Source organism: Elephas maximus, chromosome X (assembly GCF_024166365.1).
Source record: "Elephas maximus indicus isolate mEleMax1 chromosome X, mEleMax1 primary haplotype, whole genome shotgun sequence".
Lineage (NCBI taxonomy): Eukaryota > Metazoa > Chordata > Mammalia > Proboscidea > Elephantidae > Elephas > Elephas maximus.
The window spans coordinates 98,934,837-98,954,612 of NC_064846.1; the positions used below are offsets into that span (position 1 = coordinate 98,934,837).

Consider the following 19,776-nt stretch of genomic DNA (forward strand, 5'->3'; position numbering starts at 1 on the left):
TCAGTATGTGTCTTTAAAAGACAAAGTCTCTTTTTTAGTCAAGTGAACTCCATACCTATTATCACGCCTGATAAAATTTGACAAAAATTTCCTAAAAATCATCAAATATCCAGCCTGTCTGCCCCTGTCTCTCTCTTTCTGCACTTGATTTCTTAGAAGCAGGATCAAAGAAAGTCCAGACATTGTATTTTAATCTATCTCTTAATCTACATATTTCTCCCTCCTTTAAAAAAATGTTTTTCCTTTGATTTTTAAAAAATCATTGTATTTTGTTTTTGTTGAAAGTTTACACAGCCCTCCTTTTTTTATTTGTTGAAGAAACCAGGTTATTTGTCTGTCCTATAGAGTTTTCTAAATCTTGGATTTTGATAATTGCATTCTCATCGTGTCATTTCACATAGTCCTCAGTGCCTTGTTTTTCCTTTGAACTAGTAGTTAGGTCTAGAGGCGTGTTCAGATATTCAGGTTCAGCCTTTGTAAGGAATGATTCATAGGCAGAGTGATGTACTTCCATCGGGGCCGTCAACGTCTGCTTATCTCTTTTTTATTGTGTTAGTACCTTTTGATGATCATTATCCCGAGATCCATTATTTCTGCAAGGATTTGCATATTCTAATTCTGTCATTCCTTCTTTGTTTGTTAACTGGAATAGAGACAAAAATTTCCCCTGAAAGCCAGATTGAATGCTTGTTTCTTTCCCTTTGTTTTGCAGTTTTCAGAATAAGTTGATTCCCTAACACCCTTGAAAGGTGGCCAACTAGTTTTTTTTTAAAGTATCTGTATGAACTCATGGATTTTAACATATTTAATTAGTTTTAATCCATTGTAGTTATTAATGATGTTCAGTGTACCATCTTTGGCCATTTTACCTTACATGGTATAATCATATACCTTATATGCAACCAGCCCCCTATTGATGGACATTTGGGTGCTGCAATGAATTGACCTGTGCATATGTCTTTATATTTTGAAGCTATTACTTGTAACCACTTATGTTTTTTCTTCTCATGGTTACCTCAATGTATCTTAGTCATATACGTGTACCGCTAATGCTGGATTTATCAGCTTTATATATGATCTCTTTGTTTCCTGTGATGATAGATGAGGATTTCCCCCACTTATTCTACCTATCCCTGTAGCCCTTCCCAATTTTTGTTAGTAATGTTATGCATAATTTGTGCGATGTACCTTTTAAACTTTACATAATATATTTAAACTTTTACTTATTTTTCCATTAACTTTGGAGATTATATTCTTACTTCCCACTTTGTGAGGGTATTAGTACCATTCTCTCTACTTCTTCTCCCTTTTAGCCTTCCAGCTTCTGGCACCTCTAACATTTGCATTTTGGGCATTGTCGATTCCAAAAAATGAAAACTAAAAGAATCATTTTCATGATTCTAACTATCATTTGACTCTGTGGATAATAATTTTATTTCTCTTCATGTTTCCATCTGTAAGCTCTCTTAATTATATTCCCTTGGATATTCTATTTGTTGAGTGTGATACCCTTTCATGCTATTTGTTTCCCTCAAAGGTTTGGTGGTTCTTGCTCGTATTTGATTTGAGATTCCTTGGTAGTCTTCTGTGAATGCTGTGTCACTATTTGCTATAGCCTGAATGCAGTCCCCGATGGAGAGAAAGCACAGGATGTTTTGCTTTTGACCTGTGTTGTCAGCCACCGGGAACTCTGCTAGTTCTCTCCAGCCCAAGTTATTGTACATGCTGCCCCCTTCTGGAGATGAGGCAGATACTTTTTGTGGGGAGGCTAACTGCCTGATGCTCCTATTGTTCACAGCCAAGGGTGTTTCTACATTTAGCATTATTGTGAATGTTGGGATGTCGATTTCTGCCTCATCCCATTTGCTGTTTGTTTTTCAGAGGTTCTTCATAATTTCAGGTTCACTGAAAATGGTCCTTATATTCCAGGACAGTTACTGAATAAGAACAATATGTATGTCTTTTCTTTCTAAGGAAGATGTATGTCTATATATCTCTATGTGTACCTATCAATATTTTTGTTATGTCATTTCTAGGGATTTATGGTAGGAGGAGTGGCTGTACCATGTGCTCAGTCCTCCCTCTTGATTTAATCCTTGTTTGTTTCCATAGCATTTGCACATATAAAATATCAATTATTTATTTAGATGTTTATCACTTACAATACTTGAGCTTCTTCAGGGTGCCTGGCATGTAAAGGAAACTTGATAAATGTTTGTTGAATTAATAAAAATTGTATTAGATATGGAATAAGATCTAGAACCCAAGTGTGTTGACTTATAGTCTAATGTTTATCATATAGTGATTTTCATCAAGTATGTGAAAGGCGAAGTTTTCAGAACTTTCTTTTCCTATCTAAATTATCCCAATGCTTTCTTTTAATATTTCTTCAGAAGATGTGTTTTCAAGTCTATTAATTTTCTGTTGTTGTTGTTATTACTCTTCTTAACAAAACAACAAATCTATTGCCGTGGGGTTGATTCCGACTCATAGCAGCCCTGTAGCACAGAGTAGAACTGCCCCATAGGGTTTCCAAGGGGTGGCTGGTAGATTTGCACTGCTGACCTTTTGGTTAGCAGCCAAACTCTTAACCACTGCACCATCAGGGCTCCTCCTTAAGACCATTTCTCTTAAATTACGGAGTTCGAAACAAAACACATAGCGCTAATAAATGCTGACCGTTAACTTGTTGTTTCCTGTGGGTTACTTATTGTCTTCGTTATCTAGTGCTGCTATTGCAGAAATACCACAAGTGGATGACTTAACAAACACACACTTATTTTCTCATTGTTTAGGAGGCTAGAAGTCTGAATTCAGGGTGTCGGCTCTAGGCGAAGTCTTCCTCTCTCTGTTGGCGCTGGGGGAAGGTCCTTGTATCTTTTCAGCTTCTATTTCTTCATTCCTCGGAGATCCTCATGTGGCATGGCATCTATCTTCCCCCATCTCTGCTTTCTTGCTTGGTTGCTTGCTCAATCTGCTCTTCTATATCTCAAAAGAGATTGCCTTAAGACACACCCTACACTAATACTGCCTCATTAACATAACAAAGAAACCCATTCCAAAATGAAATTATAACCACAGGTATAAAAAAAAAAAAAACAGGTATAGGGGTTAGGATTTTCAACACTTATTTTGGGGGGACACAGTTTAATCCATACAGTTATACTACTGAATACGAACAGAGGATAAATACTTTCTCCAATATCTGCTTATATAATAAAGAATTAGTTTGGGGGAGGTGTGAATTTTAAATAATTATTTTCTAACTTCTCTCTTCTAGATGAATATGAAAACTGGAAAAGGGTGGGTGAATGCTGGAAATGCTGTGATGGCTGATGAATTTTTTTCAAGCTGCCGTGGCTGTAAGTTTTCTGACTTCTAGCTGTAGCAATTACTAGTAACATCTGTGGTTATTTTCATCATTATATTGTATTGTGGTTTTATTTTCCAGAGTCTGGAGAAATTATATGTCAAATTAATGCAGAGGAGCTCCACTGAGACCCACTTGACCATGCATAAGATTGCTGTGGAAAAGGACCTCTTCAAAGTGCTTTCATATCAGGCTGAATCAGTAGGTATTGTAGTCACCAGGCCCTTGCAGTGGACCATTTTGTATATGTAATGTACAAAAGTGATAAGATATAATATACCAGAAGAAAGTCAGGTTTCATTGGCCTTATACCCACCCAGCCCCACTGTCGTTCATTCGATTCCGACTCATAGTTGACCCCATAGGGTTTCCAAGGCTGTGAATCTCTATGGAATCGGACTGCACATCTTTCTCCCATGGAGCCACTGATGGCTTCGAACTGCCTGCCTTTGGTTAGCAGTCGATCGCTTTAACCATCACACCACTGGGGCTCCTTCACTGGCCTTATAGGAAATTATATTTGAGCTTTTTATCTCTGTCTTACATCTTGGAGGTGATATTTCTAATGGTGATTGGTATCTGTGTGAGAGTGGGTGAGGTTGAAAGACTGAAACATAGCTAAACATCATTTTCAATCACTGCATGTAATGTCTGTCACTTTATTTATGGCAGCAGCCTGTACTTGAACGACCTGACTCTGTGTCTCTCTCTTACATTCACAGTCTGCTTAAAATATTTGCCTGAAAAGAACCTTCTCATTTGCAATTGTTCCGGGTTGTTTGCTGATTTTTCTAGAAATCTGCTGCTATCACACAGTGTACAAAGTTGTGCTTCACCTTTCATTGGCTTCTGGGTTTCCTCCTTTCTGTCACCATGCAGTTAAATGTGAATTTTCAGTTGATATCACGTAATCTGTGATGAGTTCGCTCTTTGTTATTAAATAATTCTAAAATGAAAGAGACCTTAGGTGTCATCTAGGGTAATCCTCCTATTTTTAATACAATTTTTTTTATTGTGGTAAAATGTATATAACAAAACATTTGTCATTTTAACCGCTTTTAAGTGAACAATGTTGTTCAACCATCACAACTATCAATTTGTAAAAATTTCTCATCACCCCAAAGGGAAACTTTGTACCCATTGAGCAACAACTCTCCATTCTCTCCCCACTCCAGACCCTGGTAACCTCTAATCTACTTTGTCTCTATCAATTTGTCTATTGTAGATATTTCGTGTAAGTGGAATCATACAGTATTTGTCCTTCTTTGTCTGACTTAATTTCGCTTAGCACAATGTTTTCAAGGTTAATCCATGTTGTAGCGTGTATCAGAATTTCATTTCTCTTTATGGTTAATTAATGTCACATTGTATGTATTTTATCCATTCATCATTTGATGGACACTTAGATAGTTTTCATAATTTTGACTATTGTGAACAATGTATCAGTAAACATTGGCATACAAATATCTGTTTGAGCTCTTGGTTTTGATTGTTTTGGGTATATACCTTGGAGTAGAGGGTTTTTTAATGATAATTCTGTATTTAACTTTTTGAGAAACCACCAAACCGTTTTCCATAGTGGCTGCACCAGCAATGGACAAGGGTTCCGGTTTCTCCACATCCTCTTCACCACTTATTTTCTGGTTTTTAATTTTTTTATTTTTTTATAATAGCCATCCTCATAGACATGAAGTGGTATCTCATTGTGGTTGTTTTGTTTCTTTTTTAAAGTTTTTATTGTGCTTTAGTTGAAAGTTACAACTCAAATTAGTTTCTCATTCAAAAATTTATTCACAAATTGTTTTGTGACAGTGGTTGCCATCCCTGTATTGTATCAGCACTCTTCCCCTTTCCTTTTCCACTCTGGGTTCCCCATGTCCATTTGTCCAGTTTTACTGTCCCTTCTTGCCTTCTCATCTTTGCTGTGGGGCAGGTGTTGCCCATTTGGTCTCATATACCTGATTGAACTAAGAAGGACGTTCCTCTTGTGTGTTATTGTTTGTTTTGTAGGTCTGTCTAATCTTTGGCCGAAAGGTGGACTTTGGGAATGACTTCAGTTTTGAGTTCGCAGAGTGTCTGGAGGCATGTTGTTTCGGAGGTTCCTCCAGTCTCTGTCGACCAGAAAGTCTGGTCTTTTTTTTTTTTTTTTGTGAATTCGAATTTTCTACATTTTTCTCCTGCTCTGTCTGGGACCCTCTATTGTGATCTCTGTCAGAGCGATTGGTGATGATAGCCAGGCACCATCTACTTCTTCTGGGCTCAGGTTGGTGGAGGCTGTGTTTTATGTGGTCCATTAGTCTTTTGGACTAATATTTTCCTTGAGTCTTTGGCTTACTTCATTCTCCTTTGTTCTGGAGGGACTGGAACCAATAGATGTATCTTAGATGACTGCTCGCAAGCTTTTAAGACCCCAGACACTACTCACCAAAGTAGGATGGTAGAACATTTTCTTTATGAACTGTGTTATGCCAGTTGACTTCGATGTCCCCTGAGACCATGGTCCCCAGCCCTCAGCCCCAGTAACTCAGTCCCTCAAGGTGTTTGGATGTGTCTATCCCATTGTGGTTTTGATTTGCGTTTCTTTTTAATGACTAATGATGTTGAGCATCTTTTCTTTTGCTTATTGGACATTTATATATCTTTTTTTGGAGAAATGTCTATTTAAGTCATTTGTCATTTTTAAAAACTGGGTTATTTGTCTTTTTGTTGTTGAGCTCTGTGAGTTTTTTTAAATATACATTCTGGATATTAAAACCTTATCAAACATGATTTACAAATATTTTCTCCCATTTTGTAGGTTGTCTTTTTACTTTCTTGATAATATCCTTTGATGCACAAATGTTTTTAACTTTGATAAAGTTCAATTTATCTATTTTTTTCTTTTCTTATGCAGTTTTGGTGTACTATCTAAGAACCTATTGTGCAATACAAAGTTCTGAAAATTTACCTGAATGTTTTCTTCTAAGAGGTTTATAGTTTTTGCTTTTACGTTTTGGTCATTGATCCATTTTGAGTTAATTTTTGTATATAGTGTGAAGTAGAGGCCCAATTTCATTCTTTTGCATGTGATTATTCAGTTGTCCCAGTACCATTTATTGAAAAGACTATTCTTTTCCCATTGAATTGTCTTAGCACCCTTGTCAAAAGTCAGTTTGCCACAAATGTAAGGATTTGTTTCTGGACTCTTAATTTAGTTCCATTGGTCTACATGTCTATCCATATGTTGGTACCACACTGTTTTGATTATTGTTGCTTTGCACTAAGTTTTGAAATTTAAGAAGTGAGCCCTTCAACTTTGTTCTTCTTTTTCAAGATTGTTTTAATTTTTCTGAGTCCCTTGAATTTCTATATGAATTTTAGGATTAGTATGTCAATTTCTGCAAAAAAAGCCAACTGGACTTTTGATAGAGATTGCACTGAATCTGTAGCTTAATTTGGGGAGTATTGCCATCTTCACGATACTAACTATTCTAATGCATGAACTTGGAATATCTTTCCATTTTTTTAGGTCTTCTTTAATTTATTTCAACAATGTTTTGTAGTTTTTCAGTGTAAAAGTCTTGCACTTCTCTTGTTAAATTTATTCCTAATTTTATTTTTTAACGTTATTATAAATATAAACGATTTCTTCATTTTATTTTTGGTTTATTCATTGCTAGTGGATAGGAAGACAATTGATGTTTATATATTGATCTTCTACCCTGAAATCTGATAGAGCTTGTTCATTAGTTTTCATAGTTTTTTTGTGGATTCCTTAGGATTTTCTATATACAAGACCATGTCATTTGTAAATTGAAATAATTTTACTTATGAATTATACTTATAAAATAAATGTAAAAAGGAAGTGCAAGACTTGTATACTGAAAACTATAAAACATTGTTGAAAGAATTGAAGAAGATCTAAATGAATGGAAAGACAGCTTGTGTTCACATATCAGAAGACTTAATATTGTTAAATGACGGTATTCCCCAAACAGAGTTAAAGAGTCAATGTAATCCCTTTCAAAATTTCAACTGTCTTTTTTGGCAGAAATTAACAAGCTGATCCTAAAATTCATATGGAAATGCAAAGAATGCACAAAATACAAAACAATCTTTGAAAAGAAGAACAAAGTTGAAGAATTCACACTTCTTAATTTGAAAACTTACTACAAAGCAATAGTAATCAAGACGGTGTGGTGCTGGCATAAGCATAGACATACAGATCAATGGAATAGAACTGAGAGTCCAGAAATAGATCTTTGATTTTATGGTAAATTGATTTTTTACAAGGAAGACAACTCAGTGATGGAAAGAATAGTCTTTTCAACAAATAGTGGTGGGACAACTGGATATTCACATACAAAAGAATAGAGTTGGACCTCTACCTCACACTGTATGTAAAAATTAATTAAAAATGGATTAAAGACGGAAATGTAAGAGCTAAGAATATAAAATTCAGAAGAAAACAAAGGTGTAAATCTTCATGACCTTGGGTTAGGCAATGATTTCTTTGATATGACACTTAAAGCACAAACACCCAAATTAAAAATAGTTAAATTGGACTTCATCAAAATTAAAAAATTATGTGCATCAAAAAGTAATATGAAGAAAGTGAAAAGACAACCCGCAAAATGGAATACAATATTTGAAAATCATAAATCTGATAAGCATCTAACATCTAGAATATTTAAAGAACTCTTACTACTCAACAGTAAAAAGACCAATAACCCAATTGAAAAATGAGAAAAGACTTGAATAGACTTTTCTCTAAGGAAGATATACAAATGGCCAAAAAACACATGAAAAGATGCTCAACATCATTAGCCATCATGGAAATATAAATTAAACACCACAATGAGATACCCACAAGGATTTCTGTAATGTAATCACAAAAATGGAAAATAACAAGTGTTGGTGAGGATATGGAAAAATTGAAACCCTCACACACTGTTGGTGGGCATGTCAAATGGTATACTTTCTGTGGAAAGCAGGTTGACAATTCTTCAAAACAGTCACAAATTTTCATCAACTGATGAACGGATAAACAAAATGTGGCATACCCACACAATGAAATATTATTGCACCATAAAAGGAATGAAGTATTGATACGTGCTACAACGTGGAAGAACTTTGAAAACATACTAAGTGAAAGAAGCTAGACACAAAAGGCCACATATTGTATGATTCTGTTTATATGAAATATACAGAATAGGCAAATCCACAGTCAGAAAGTAGATTAATGGTTGCCAGAGTCTGTGAGGAGAGGGAATTGGGAATGGCTACTGCTAATGGGTGTAGGGTTTCTTTCCAGGGTGATGAAAATGTTCTGGAATTAGGTAGTGGTGATGACTGCACGACCTTTTGAATTCCTTAGGATTTTCTATACACAATGGTGGATTTTATGAAATGTGAATTATATCTTAAAAAAACTGAAGTCCTGTGAATGGGGCTTTTCTGCAGAAGTGCTGGTCAGGCCAAATAAGGACAAGTCTTGGAGGATGGGGCTTTTTGGGGTGAGCCAGACTCATTCTGTCTCCTCCAGTGGCTCCTCGGCTGCTGTTTTCCCCAGCTAATGTGTTGCTGGGGAAAAGGGAAAAGAAATAGGCAAGTTAAATACCATAAAGTTTGCTATTCTTACCAAGATTCTTTTATTCAGAAAAATCAGTCAATTTTCATGAATAAATGCTTTTAAGACGTGCAAGCTTTTGGTTAATTTCTGGAGTTCTGAAAAAGTTGATTTTGACCATTCTTGCCAATGTTCTCTTTTTTTCTTTTTTTTTTTGAGGAGTGGACTTAATCACGAAGTGATTCTCCTGGAATTGATTTTTTTAATGTTGATCTTGTATCCTGCATCCTTGCTGAACTCACTTATTAGTTCTTGAGGGTTTTTTTTATGGATTCCTTGGGATTTTGTACACAGGCTATTATGTCATATGCAGATGGGGCAGCTTTATTTCTTCCTTTACAGTCTCTACGCCTTTTATTTCCTTTTCTTGCCTATTTCAATGACTGCACCCTCCATAAGTATGTTGAATAAGAGTGGTGAGCACAAATGTGATTCTTTTGATATATTATGATGAAATGTTTCAACATTTGATAGATATACATAACTCAGTAACATGTGTTTTCCATATTACTAATGCATGTTGTTATTAAATCATTGCATGGGTTAAAGGTCCATTCAAAGTTCAAGATAGACCAGTGAATTTTAATGTAAATAGGGTATGCAAAGTTCATTGTTATGGTTCCAAAATTCACAGTGCAAGTAACCTTTAGGAACCTACCATTTGCTGAGTTTTTTTAGTATCTTATCAGAGAAGAATATCTGCAATTATCTTAAAAGGCTATTTTCCAACTACATTTGTGTATGAGGCTGGATTTTTGTCATATACTTCTACCAAAACAGCATCACAATAGCTATAATGCAGAAGCAGATATGAGAATCTAGCTGAGTTCTGTTAAGCCAGAATTAAGTAGATTTGCAAAAATGTAAAACAGTGTCATTCTTCTTACTAAATTTTTTTTTGGGAAATAAAGTTATTTTTCATAAAACATATGTTAACATGTAATGGGTTTATTATTTTTAAATGAATTAATAAATACATATTTGAGACTTTTCTACTTTTGAATTCTAATATGGTAAATATCAATAGGTATAACCTAGATAAGCTAAATCTTTTTGAGTCCTTAATAATTTTAAGAGTTACAGGGCTCCTAAGACTACAAAGTTTCAGAACCACTGATATAGGATTGTTCTACAGCTGTGATTATCACAGTGTAGTCCCTAGACCAACAGCACCAACATCATCTGGGAACTTATTAGAGATGCAAATTCTTGGGTGCCACCCCAGACCCTATGAATTCTGAGTGTAGGGCCCAGCAATCTGTATTTTAACAAGACTTCCAGATGATTCTGTTGCATATTAAAGCTTGAGAACCACTGGCACAGTAATTGTCAAGGTGTTTGACAATGAAAAGGAAAAAAATTGGATTGTAGCCCCTGAGAGTAGCATGGTCAAAGGAAGAGTATAAAATAGAGTATATATGAAGATACTGTAGGTAGAATATGAAACCAAAACCAAAAAACCCACTGCTGTTGAGTTGATTCTGATTCATAGCGACCCTATAGGGCAGAGTAGAACTGCCCCATAGAGTTTCCAAGGAGCACCTGGCAGGTTCGACCTGCCGACCTCTTGGGTAGCAGCTGTAGTACTTAACCACTACGCCACCAGGGTTTCCAGAATATGAAAAGGCAGGAGAAAAGATCAGAGGAGTTGGATAAAGAAGAGGTGGGGGGTAGTTGATAGGGCATAGACTAGAAGGAGATGGAAATGAATCTGATCAAGTGCATAGTAGAGGGATAAACATTTATTTAGGGCTTCCTGTATGAGTTGATATTTTGTGCACTACAGATAAAAAAATGAATAACATTAGGATGTGGTACTTCTCTAATAGGAGCTTAAAGTAAATTTTATGGGAGATACAAGTGTGTAAACAGATACATTACAACAAGAGTAATCCCTTTAAAAGAAATATGAATGTAGTTCCACGGTAAAACAAAGGATGAGCAGCTAGCTATGCTGTGAAAATTAAGAACCTTGTGAAATATTTTGGGCAGGAAAGGGACATAAGATAAAGATAGACATTTTAAATTGTAGAGGACAATTAGATGTTGGATAAGGAAGCATATGAGTCTTTTTTATTAAGGTGGGAGGTAAAGTGATTTTGGGGTGAGGGTCAGTGAGGGGGTATGGCATTATATTGGCTTCCTAGGGCGAATGTGACAAAATACCACAAAGTGGGTGGCTTTAAACAACAGAAATTTATTGTCTCTTAGTTCTGGAGTCGGCCATGTTGATACCATCTGAGGCTTTGAAGGAGAATCTGTTCCATGCCTCTCTCCCAGCTTTTGGTAGCTCCAGGCATTCCTTGGCTTGCAGCTGTAGCCTCACATGGCCTTTTCCTTTGTCTCTCTGTGTCTGTTCTCCTCTTTTATAAGAACAGCACTCAGATGGGATTAGGACCCACTCTATTCTGGTATGACCTCATATTAACTGATAACACCATCAAAGACCCTATTTCCAAACAATGTCACTTTCACAGATACCAGGGGTTAGGATGTCAACATATCTTTTTTGAGGGACACAATTCAATCCATAATAGCGTGTTATGGAGGACTTGAAGAATATCAAAAAGGGTTTGAATGTCTGTGTGGGAAATGTACTAAGGAAATCAACAAGAAACAAACTAATTTTTACTGAGCACTTACTATATGCTTGACACGGTCCTAGGAGCTGTAACATTCTTGGTTGCTGATCTGCATGGGGGTCTAGTTGAAGCTAGCATAAATTTGTAGTGGCTGTATTCAGTGTGATTTACTGTTTTTGGATGGATTGTGTTGCCATTATCACTTAGCGTATTATATGATGGTCAGTCCAGCATTTAATTTTTTGCATAATTCATTGCTGTTGAGCAGCAGTTCAGATCCAACCTTGGAGTTTTTCTTCTCTCTTATAAAGAAGGGGAAACCTAAGGTTTCTTAAACCATCAGTGTAAGTTATAATTATTTACAGGTCTGCTAGGATATCGTTTCAGAGAGGTTTCCTTCCTTCACCAGTAGTGAGTACCACATAAGAGCAAATGATCTCCTATATCATGATTCTTGACACTGATGGTAGTTTTAACTACCAAAAAATGTTCACACTTTTGTATACTGCCTTACAGTTTTTACCAAATGCTTTCACATCTGTGATCTCATTTGATCCTCATAAGATCAACCCTACAGGTAAACATTATTATCCCTATTTTACAGCTGAGGAAATTGAAGCTCAAAGAGTTTGTGATTTTCCTAAGTTCACTCAGCAAAGAAACGAGAAAGTTGGGGATCCAAAGCCCATATTCTTTTCACTACATCGGTTTAGGCAGGGCATTGTCCCAGACCTAAAAAATCAGAATTTCCAAGTAGTGGGACCTAGACATGTACATTTTCAAAAAACTTTACTGGTAAGTCTGATTTTCACCAAAGATTGCTACACCACTAGATCATGCTGCTTCTGTGAAACTTCTTTTACTTGAATTCTCTATCTTTTGGGTTTGAAATATTGATTTTTGGCCCCAAGAAGATGAATAAATTTTCAAAACTAGCTTGAATTATTAGAGCTTTGATTTCTCTGAGATAAAATGCAAATAGTGATAGACACTTTTGGTTGATTTGAACATTAGAGGCTGTTGTTTTATATGTTATAAGAACAGAAAGCATATCCTTCGATATGAGATTTGTCACTTGCTGTTTCTCCTTGAATAATGAATCAATCAGCAAGTATTCAGTGAGTACTTATTGTGTTGATGGGCATATTATTTTGTAATCTCTATAGCTGATTAGAATTTGGCTTGTTGAGGTTCTTCTGTTTGCGATTTGTTCACCCCCTTAACAAAATCTAGTCTTAAAGCCTTAAAAAAAAAAGCCTTAGAGGAGGGTATTTCCTCAGCAAGATGTCAAGCTTAATATTCAGTGGGTAGATGGAAGAGCCCCCCATGTGTCTGCCAGTTTGTTGTACTGTGGGGGCTTGTGTGTTGCTGTGACGCTGGAAGCTATGCCACTGGTATTCAAATACAAGCAGGGTTACCCATGGTGGACAGGTTTCAGCTGAGCTTCCAGAATAAGACAGGCTAGGAAGAAGGACCTGGCGGTCTACCTCTCAAAAGAATTAGCCAGTAAAAACCTGATGAATAGCGGCAGAACATTCTCTGATATAGTGCCGGAAGATGAGCCCCTCAGGTTGAAAGGCACTCAAAATACAACTGGGGAAGAGCTGCATCCTCAAAGTAGAGCTGACCTTAATGACATGGACGGAGTCAAGCTTTTGGAAACTTCATTTGCTGATGTGGCATGACTCAAAATGAGAAGAAACAGCTGCAAACACCCATTAATAATCGGAAACTGGAATGTACGAAGTATGAATCTAGGAAAATTGGAAATCCTTAAAAATGAAATGGAACGAGTAAACATCGATATCCTAGGCATTAGTGAACTGAAATGGACTGGTATTGGTCATTTTGAATGGGACAATCATACGGTCTACTATGCCGGGAATGAAAACTTGAAGAGGAATGGTGTTGCATTCATCGTCAAAAAAAATTTCAAGATCTATCCTGAAGTACAATGCTGTCAGTGATAGGATAATATCCATATGCCTATAAGGAACACCAGTTAACATGACTATTATTCAAACTTACACACGAACCACTGAGGCCAAAGATGAAGAAACTGAAGATTTTTACCAGCTTCTGCAGTCTGAAATTGATTGAACATGCAATCAGGATGCATTGATAATTACTGGTGATTGGCATGCAAAAGTTGGAAACAAAGAGGAAGAATCGGTAGTTGAAAAATATGGCCTTGGTGATAGAAATGATGTGGGAAGTGGCATGATAGAATTTTGCAAGACCAATGACTTCTTCATTGCAAATACCTTCTTTCACCAACATAAACAGCGACTATACACATGGACCTCACCAGATGGAATACACAGGAATCAAGTAGACTACATCTATGGAAAGAGATGATGGAAAAGCTCAGTATCGTCAGTCGGAACAAGGCCAGGGGCCGACTGCAGATCAGACCGTCAATTACTCATATACAGGTTCAAGGTGAAACTGAAGAAAATTAGAACAAGTCCACTAGACCCAGAGTACGACCTTGAGTATACCCCAACTAAATTTAGAAACCATCTCAAGAATAGATTTGAAGCACTGAACACTAATGATTGAAGACCAGATGAGTTGTGGAATGACATCAAGGACATCATCCATGAAGAAAGCAAGAGGTCATTAAAAAGACAGGAGAGAAAGAACAGACTTAAATGGATGTCAGAAGAGACTTTGAAACTTGCGCTTGAAAGTAGAGTAGATAAAGGAAATGGAAGAAATGATCACGTAGAAGACCTGAGCAGAGGATTTCAAAGGGCAGCTCAAGAAGACAAAGTATTAGAGTGAAATGTGCAAAGACTTAGAGTTAGAAAACCAAAACGCAAGAACACGCTTGCTGTTTCTCAAGCTAAAAGAACTGAAGAAAAAATTCAAGCCTCGAGTTGAAATACTGAAGGATTTTAAGGGGAAAATATTAAACATCATGGGAAGCATCAAAAGAAGATGGAAGGAATACACAGCGTCACTGTACCAAAAAGAATTGGTCGATGTTCAGCCATTTCAGGAGGTAACATATGATCAGGAACCAATGGTACTGAAGGAAGAAGTCCAAGATGCACTGAAGTCCTTGGCAAAGCAAGGCTCCGGGAACTGACAGAATACCAACTGAGATGTTTGAACAAACAGATGTAGCACTGGAAGTGCTCACTCGTCTATGCCAAGAAATTTGGAAGACAGCTACCTGACCAACTGACTGGAAGATATCCATATTTATGCCTATTGCCAAGAAAGGTGACCCAACCAAATGAGGAAATTATTGAACAATACTATTAATATCACATGCAAGCAAAATTTTGCTGAAGATCATTCAAAAGTGGCTGCAGCAGTATATCGACAGGGAACTGCCAGAAATTCAAGCCAGATTTAGAAGAGGACATGGATCCAGGGATATCAATGCTGATGTCAGATGGATGCTGGTTGAAAGCAGAGAATACCAGAAAGATGTTTATCTGTGTTTTATTGACTATGCTAAGACATTCAACTGTGGATCATACTAAATTATGGATAGCATTGCGGAGAATGGGAATTCCGGAACACTTAATTGTGCTAGTGAAGAATCTGTACGTGCATCAAGAGGCAGTCGTTCGAACAGAACAAGGGGATACTGATTGGTTTAAAGTCAGGAAAGTTGTACATCAGGGTTGTATCCTTTCACCATCCTTATTCCATCTGTATGCTGAGAAAATGATCTGAGAAGCTAGACTGTTTGAAGAACAGGGCATCAGGATTGGAGGAAGACTCATTAACAACCTGCGTTATGCAGATGACACAACCTTGCTTGCTGAAAGTGAAGAGGACTTGAAGCACTTACTGAAGCTCAAAGACCACAGCCTTCAGTATGGATTGCACCTCAACATAAAGAAAACAAAAATCGTCATGAGTGGACCAACAAGCAACATCATGATAAATGGAGAAAAGATTGAGGTTATCAACAGTTTCATTTTACTTGGATTCACAATCAACATCCATGGAAGCAGTACTCAAGAAATCAAAAGACGCATTGCATTGGACACATTGGCTCCAAGATAGCTCTTTAAAGTTTTGAAAAGCAAAGACATCACCCTGAGGACTAAGGTGCGCCTGACACAAGGCAATGGTGTCTTCAATCACCTCATATGCATGTGAAAGCTGGACAATGAATAAGGAAGACTGAAGAAGAATTGACGCCTTTGAACTGTGGTGTTGGCAAAGAATATTGAATATGCCATGGACTGCCAAAAGAATGAAGAAACCTGTCTTGGAAGAAGTACAACCAGAATGTTCCTTGGAAGCAAGGATGGTGAGACTGCATCTCACATGCTTTGGATATGTTGCCAGGAGGCATCAGTCCCTGGAGAAGGACATCATGCTTGGTAAAGTAGAGGGTCAGTGGAAAAGGGGAAGACCCTCAATGAGGTAGATTGACACAGTGGCTGTAATAATGGGCTCAAGCATAGCCACAATTGTGAGGATGGCACAGGACCTGGCAGTGTTTCGTTCTGTTGTGCATAGGGTTGCTATGAATTGAAACCGACTCGACAACACCTAACAACAGCAGATGGAACAGAAAACAAGAGAGAGGCTGGCTTCTTATAGTCTTCATCTTTTTTTTTCTTTGCTCAATCGTTTTTTTATCCAACACACAAGAATATTTGACACCACACAAACAAAATAGCAAAAGTAGATAATTTTTTGCTGGAAAGTTCCTTCTTTTTTTGTACTATTCATTTTTTTCTCATTTATTTTTCTTTTTCCTTTTCTTTTCTTACCCGTCTTTGCTCCTCTCTCCCTCTTTCCCTTACTTTGTTCCTTATTTTTTTCTATTTTTGTTGTGTAAAAAAATATATATATAACATAAATTTATCATTTTAATCATTTTTAATGTACAATCCAACAGCATTGATAACAACCATAATATTGTTCAATCATCACCACTATTTCCAAAAGTTTTTATCACCCCAAACAGAAAATCTATACTTATTTATTACAATTTTTTATTGCACTTTAGATGAAGGTTTACAGAACAAACTAAATTCTCATCAAACTGTTAGTACATATATTGTTTTGTGACATTGGTTGCCAACACCACGACATGTCAACACTTCCCCCTTCTCGACCTTGGGTTCCCTATTACCAGCTTTCCTGTCCCCTCTTACCTTCTCGTCCGTGCCCCTGGGCTGATGTGCCTATTTAGTCTCATTTTGTTTTATAGGTCTATCTAATCTTTGGCTGAATAGTGAACCTCAGGAGTGATGTCCGTACTGAGCTAAAAGGGTTTCTGGGGGCCATACGCTCAGGGTTTCTTCTGTCTCTGTCAGACCAATAAGTCTGTTTTTTCTCTTTTTTTGCGTGTGTGTGTGTGTGTGTGTGTGTGAGTTAGAATTTTCTTCTACATTTTTCTCTGGCTCTGTCAGGGACCCTCTATTGTGATCCCTGTCAGAGCAGTTGGTGGTGGTAGCCGGGCACCATGTAGCTCAGCTGGACTCAGTCTGGTGGAGGCTGTAGTACTTGTGGTCCATCAGTCATTTGGACTAATCTTTCCCTTGTGTCTTTGTTTTTCTTCATTCTCCCTTGCACCAGATGGAGTGAGACCAGTAGAATATCTCAGGTGGCCGCTCACAAGGTTTTAAGACCTCAGACACTACTCACCAAAGTAGAACATAGAACATTTTCATTATAAAGTATGCTATGCCAATTGAGCTACATGTTCCCCGAGACCACAGTCCCCACAGACCTCAGCCAAGTGATTTGGTCCCTCAGAGAGTTTGGATGTGTCTATGGAGCTTCCATGACCCTGCCTTGTACAAGTTTTGCTGGCTTCCCCAGTATTGTGTACTGTCTTACCCTTCTCCAAAGTTACCACTTATCTGTTGTCTAGTAAGTGTTTTTCCATCCCTACCCCCCCCTTAACCATCAAAGATTATTTACTTTTCTATGTAAACCTTCTCATGAGTTTTTTATAATAGTGATTTCATACAATATTTGTCCTTTTGTTATTTCACTCAGCATAACACCCTCTAGATTCATCCATGTTTTTGTGAGATGCTTCTCAGATTTCATCATTGCATAGTATTCCTTTGTGTGTATGCACCATAGTTTGTTTATTCATCTGTTGATGGGCATCTAGGTTGTTCCCATTTTTTTCTATTGTGAATAATGCTGTAATGAATATGGGTGTGCATATGTGTATTCCCCTGACGGCTTTTATTTCTTTCATATTCCTAGGAGTGGGAAATGTTGGATCATATGGTATTTCTATTTTGTGCTTTCTAAGGAAGCCCCTTATCATTTTCCAAAATTCTTGTACCATTTTGCATTCCCACCAGCACTCCATAAGAGTTCCAATCTCCCCATAGCATCTCCAACATTTGTTATTTTCTATTTTTTTGATTTGTGCCAGTAATGCTGGGATGAGATGGTATCTTATTGTGGTTTTGATTTGCATTTCTCTAATGGCTAGTGATTGTGTGCATTTCCACATGTGTCTGTTAGCCACCAGAATGTCTTCTTTGGTAAAGTGTCTGTTCATATCCTTTGTCCATCTTTTAAATTAATTATTTCCTATTGAACTTTAGATGAAGGTTTACAGAACAAACTAGTTTCTCATGAAACAGTTAGTACACACATTGTTGTATGACATTGGTCAACAACCCCACAACATGTCAGCACTCTCCCTTCTCAACCCTGGGTTCCCAATTACCAGCTTTCCTGTTCCCTTCTACATTCTAGTTCCCACTCCAAGACTGGTACGCCCCTTTAGTCTTGTTTTGTTCCATGGGCCTGTTCAATCTCTGGCTGAAGAGTGAACTTCAGAAGTGGCTTCATTAGTGAGCTGAAAGGGTGCGGGGGGCCATACCCTCGGGATTTCTCCAGTCTCTGTCAGGCCAGCAAGTCTGGTCTTTTTGAGTTAGAATTTTGTTCTACATTTTTCTCCAGCTCCATCCAGGACTCTCTATTATGATCCCTGTTAGAGCAGTCAGTGGTGGTAGCTGGGCATCATCTCGTTGTACTGGACTCAGTCTGGTGGAGGCCTTGGTAGATATGGTCCATTAATCCTTTGGACTAATCTTTCCCTTGTGTCTTTAGTTTTCTTTATTCTTCCTTGCTCCTGAAGAGGTGAGACCAGCGGAGTGTCCTAGATGGCAGCTCACAGGCTTTTAAGACCCCAGACACTACTCACCAAAGTAGAATGTAGAACATTTTCTTTACAAACTCTGTTATATCAGTTCAGCTAGATATTCCCTGAGACCATGATCCCCACAGCTTTCAGCCCAGCAGTTTGTTCCCTCAGGGAGTTTGGGTGTGCCTATGGAGCGACCATGGCCCTGCCTTGTACAAGCTGTGCTGGCTTCCCCAGTATTGTGTACCGTCTTACCCTTCAACAAAGTTACTGCTTATCTAATTGTCTATTAAGTGTTTTTCCATTCCAACCCCTCCCCTCCCTCGTAACCATCAAAAATTATTTCTTTTTGTGTGTAAAACTTTTCATGAGTATTTACAGTAGTGACATCATACAATATTTGTCCTTTTATGATTGACTTATTTCACTCAGCATAATGCCCTCCAGATTCATCCATGTTATGAGGTGCTTCACAGATTCATCGTTGTTCTTTAGCCTTGTGTAATACTCCATTATGTGTATGTACCACAGTTTGTTTATCCATTCATCTGTTGATGGGCATCTAGGTTGTTTCCATCTTTTTGCTATTGTGAGTAATGCTGAAATGAACATGGATGTGCATATGTCTATTCGTGTGATGACTCTTATTTCTCTAGGATAAATTCCTCAGAGTGGGATTGCTGGATCATGTGGTATTTCTATTTCTAGCTTTCTAAGGAAGTGCCATATCATTTTCCAAAATGGTTGTACCATTTTGCATTCCCACCAGCACTGCATAAGAATTCTGGTCTCCCTGCAGCCTCTCCAACATTTTTTATTTTCGATTTTATTGATTCGTGCCAGTAATGCCAGGGTGAGATGGTATCTTGTTGTGGTTTTGATTTGCATTTCTCTGATGGCTAGAGATTGTGAGCATTTCCTCATGTGAATGTCTTCTTCGGTGAAGTGTCTGTTCATATCCTTTGCCTATTTTTTAATTGGGTTTTTTGTCTTTTTGTTGTAGAGGTGTTGGCTTTTTTTTGCAGATTTTAGAGATTAGATCTTTATCTGATTTGTAATAACCAAAAAAATTTTCCCAGTCTGTAAGTTCTCTTTTACTGTTTTGGTGAAGTCTTTT

At 37.4% G+C, this 19,776-nt stretch overlaps 1 protein-coding gene across 1 annotated transcript in view; it reads left to right on the forward strand.

Moving 5' to 3' along the window:
- Window positions 1-19,776, forward strand: part of TEX11 (testis expressed 11) — a 515,004-nt gene that overhangs the window by 25,526 nt on the left and 469,702 nt on the right. Inside the window, 3 exon segments of the mRNA XM_049871470.1 lie at window positions 3,281-3,340; window positions 3,342-3,362; window positions 3,452-3,571. Of these exon segments, the coding sequence (XP_049727427.1) occupies window positions 3,281-3,340; window positions 3,342-3,362; window positions 3,452-3,571 (201 nt within the window).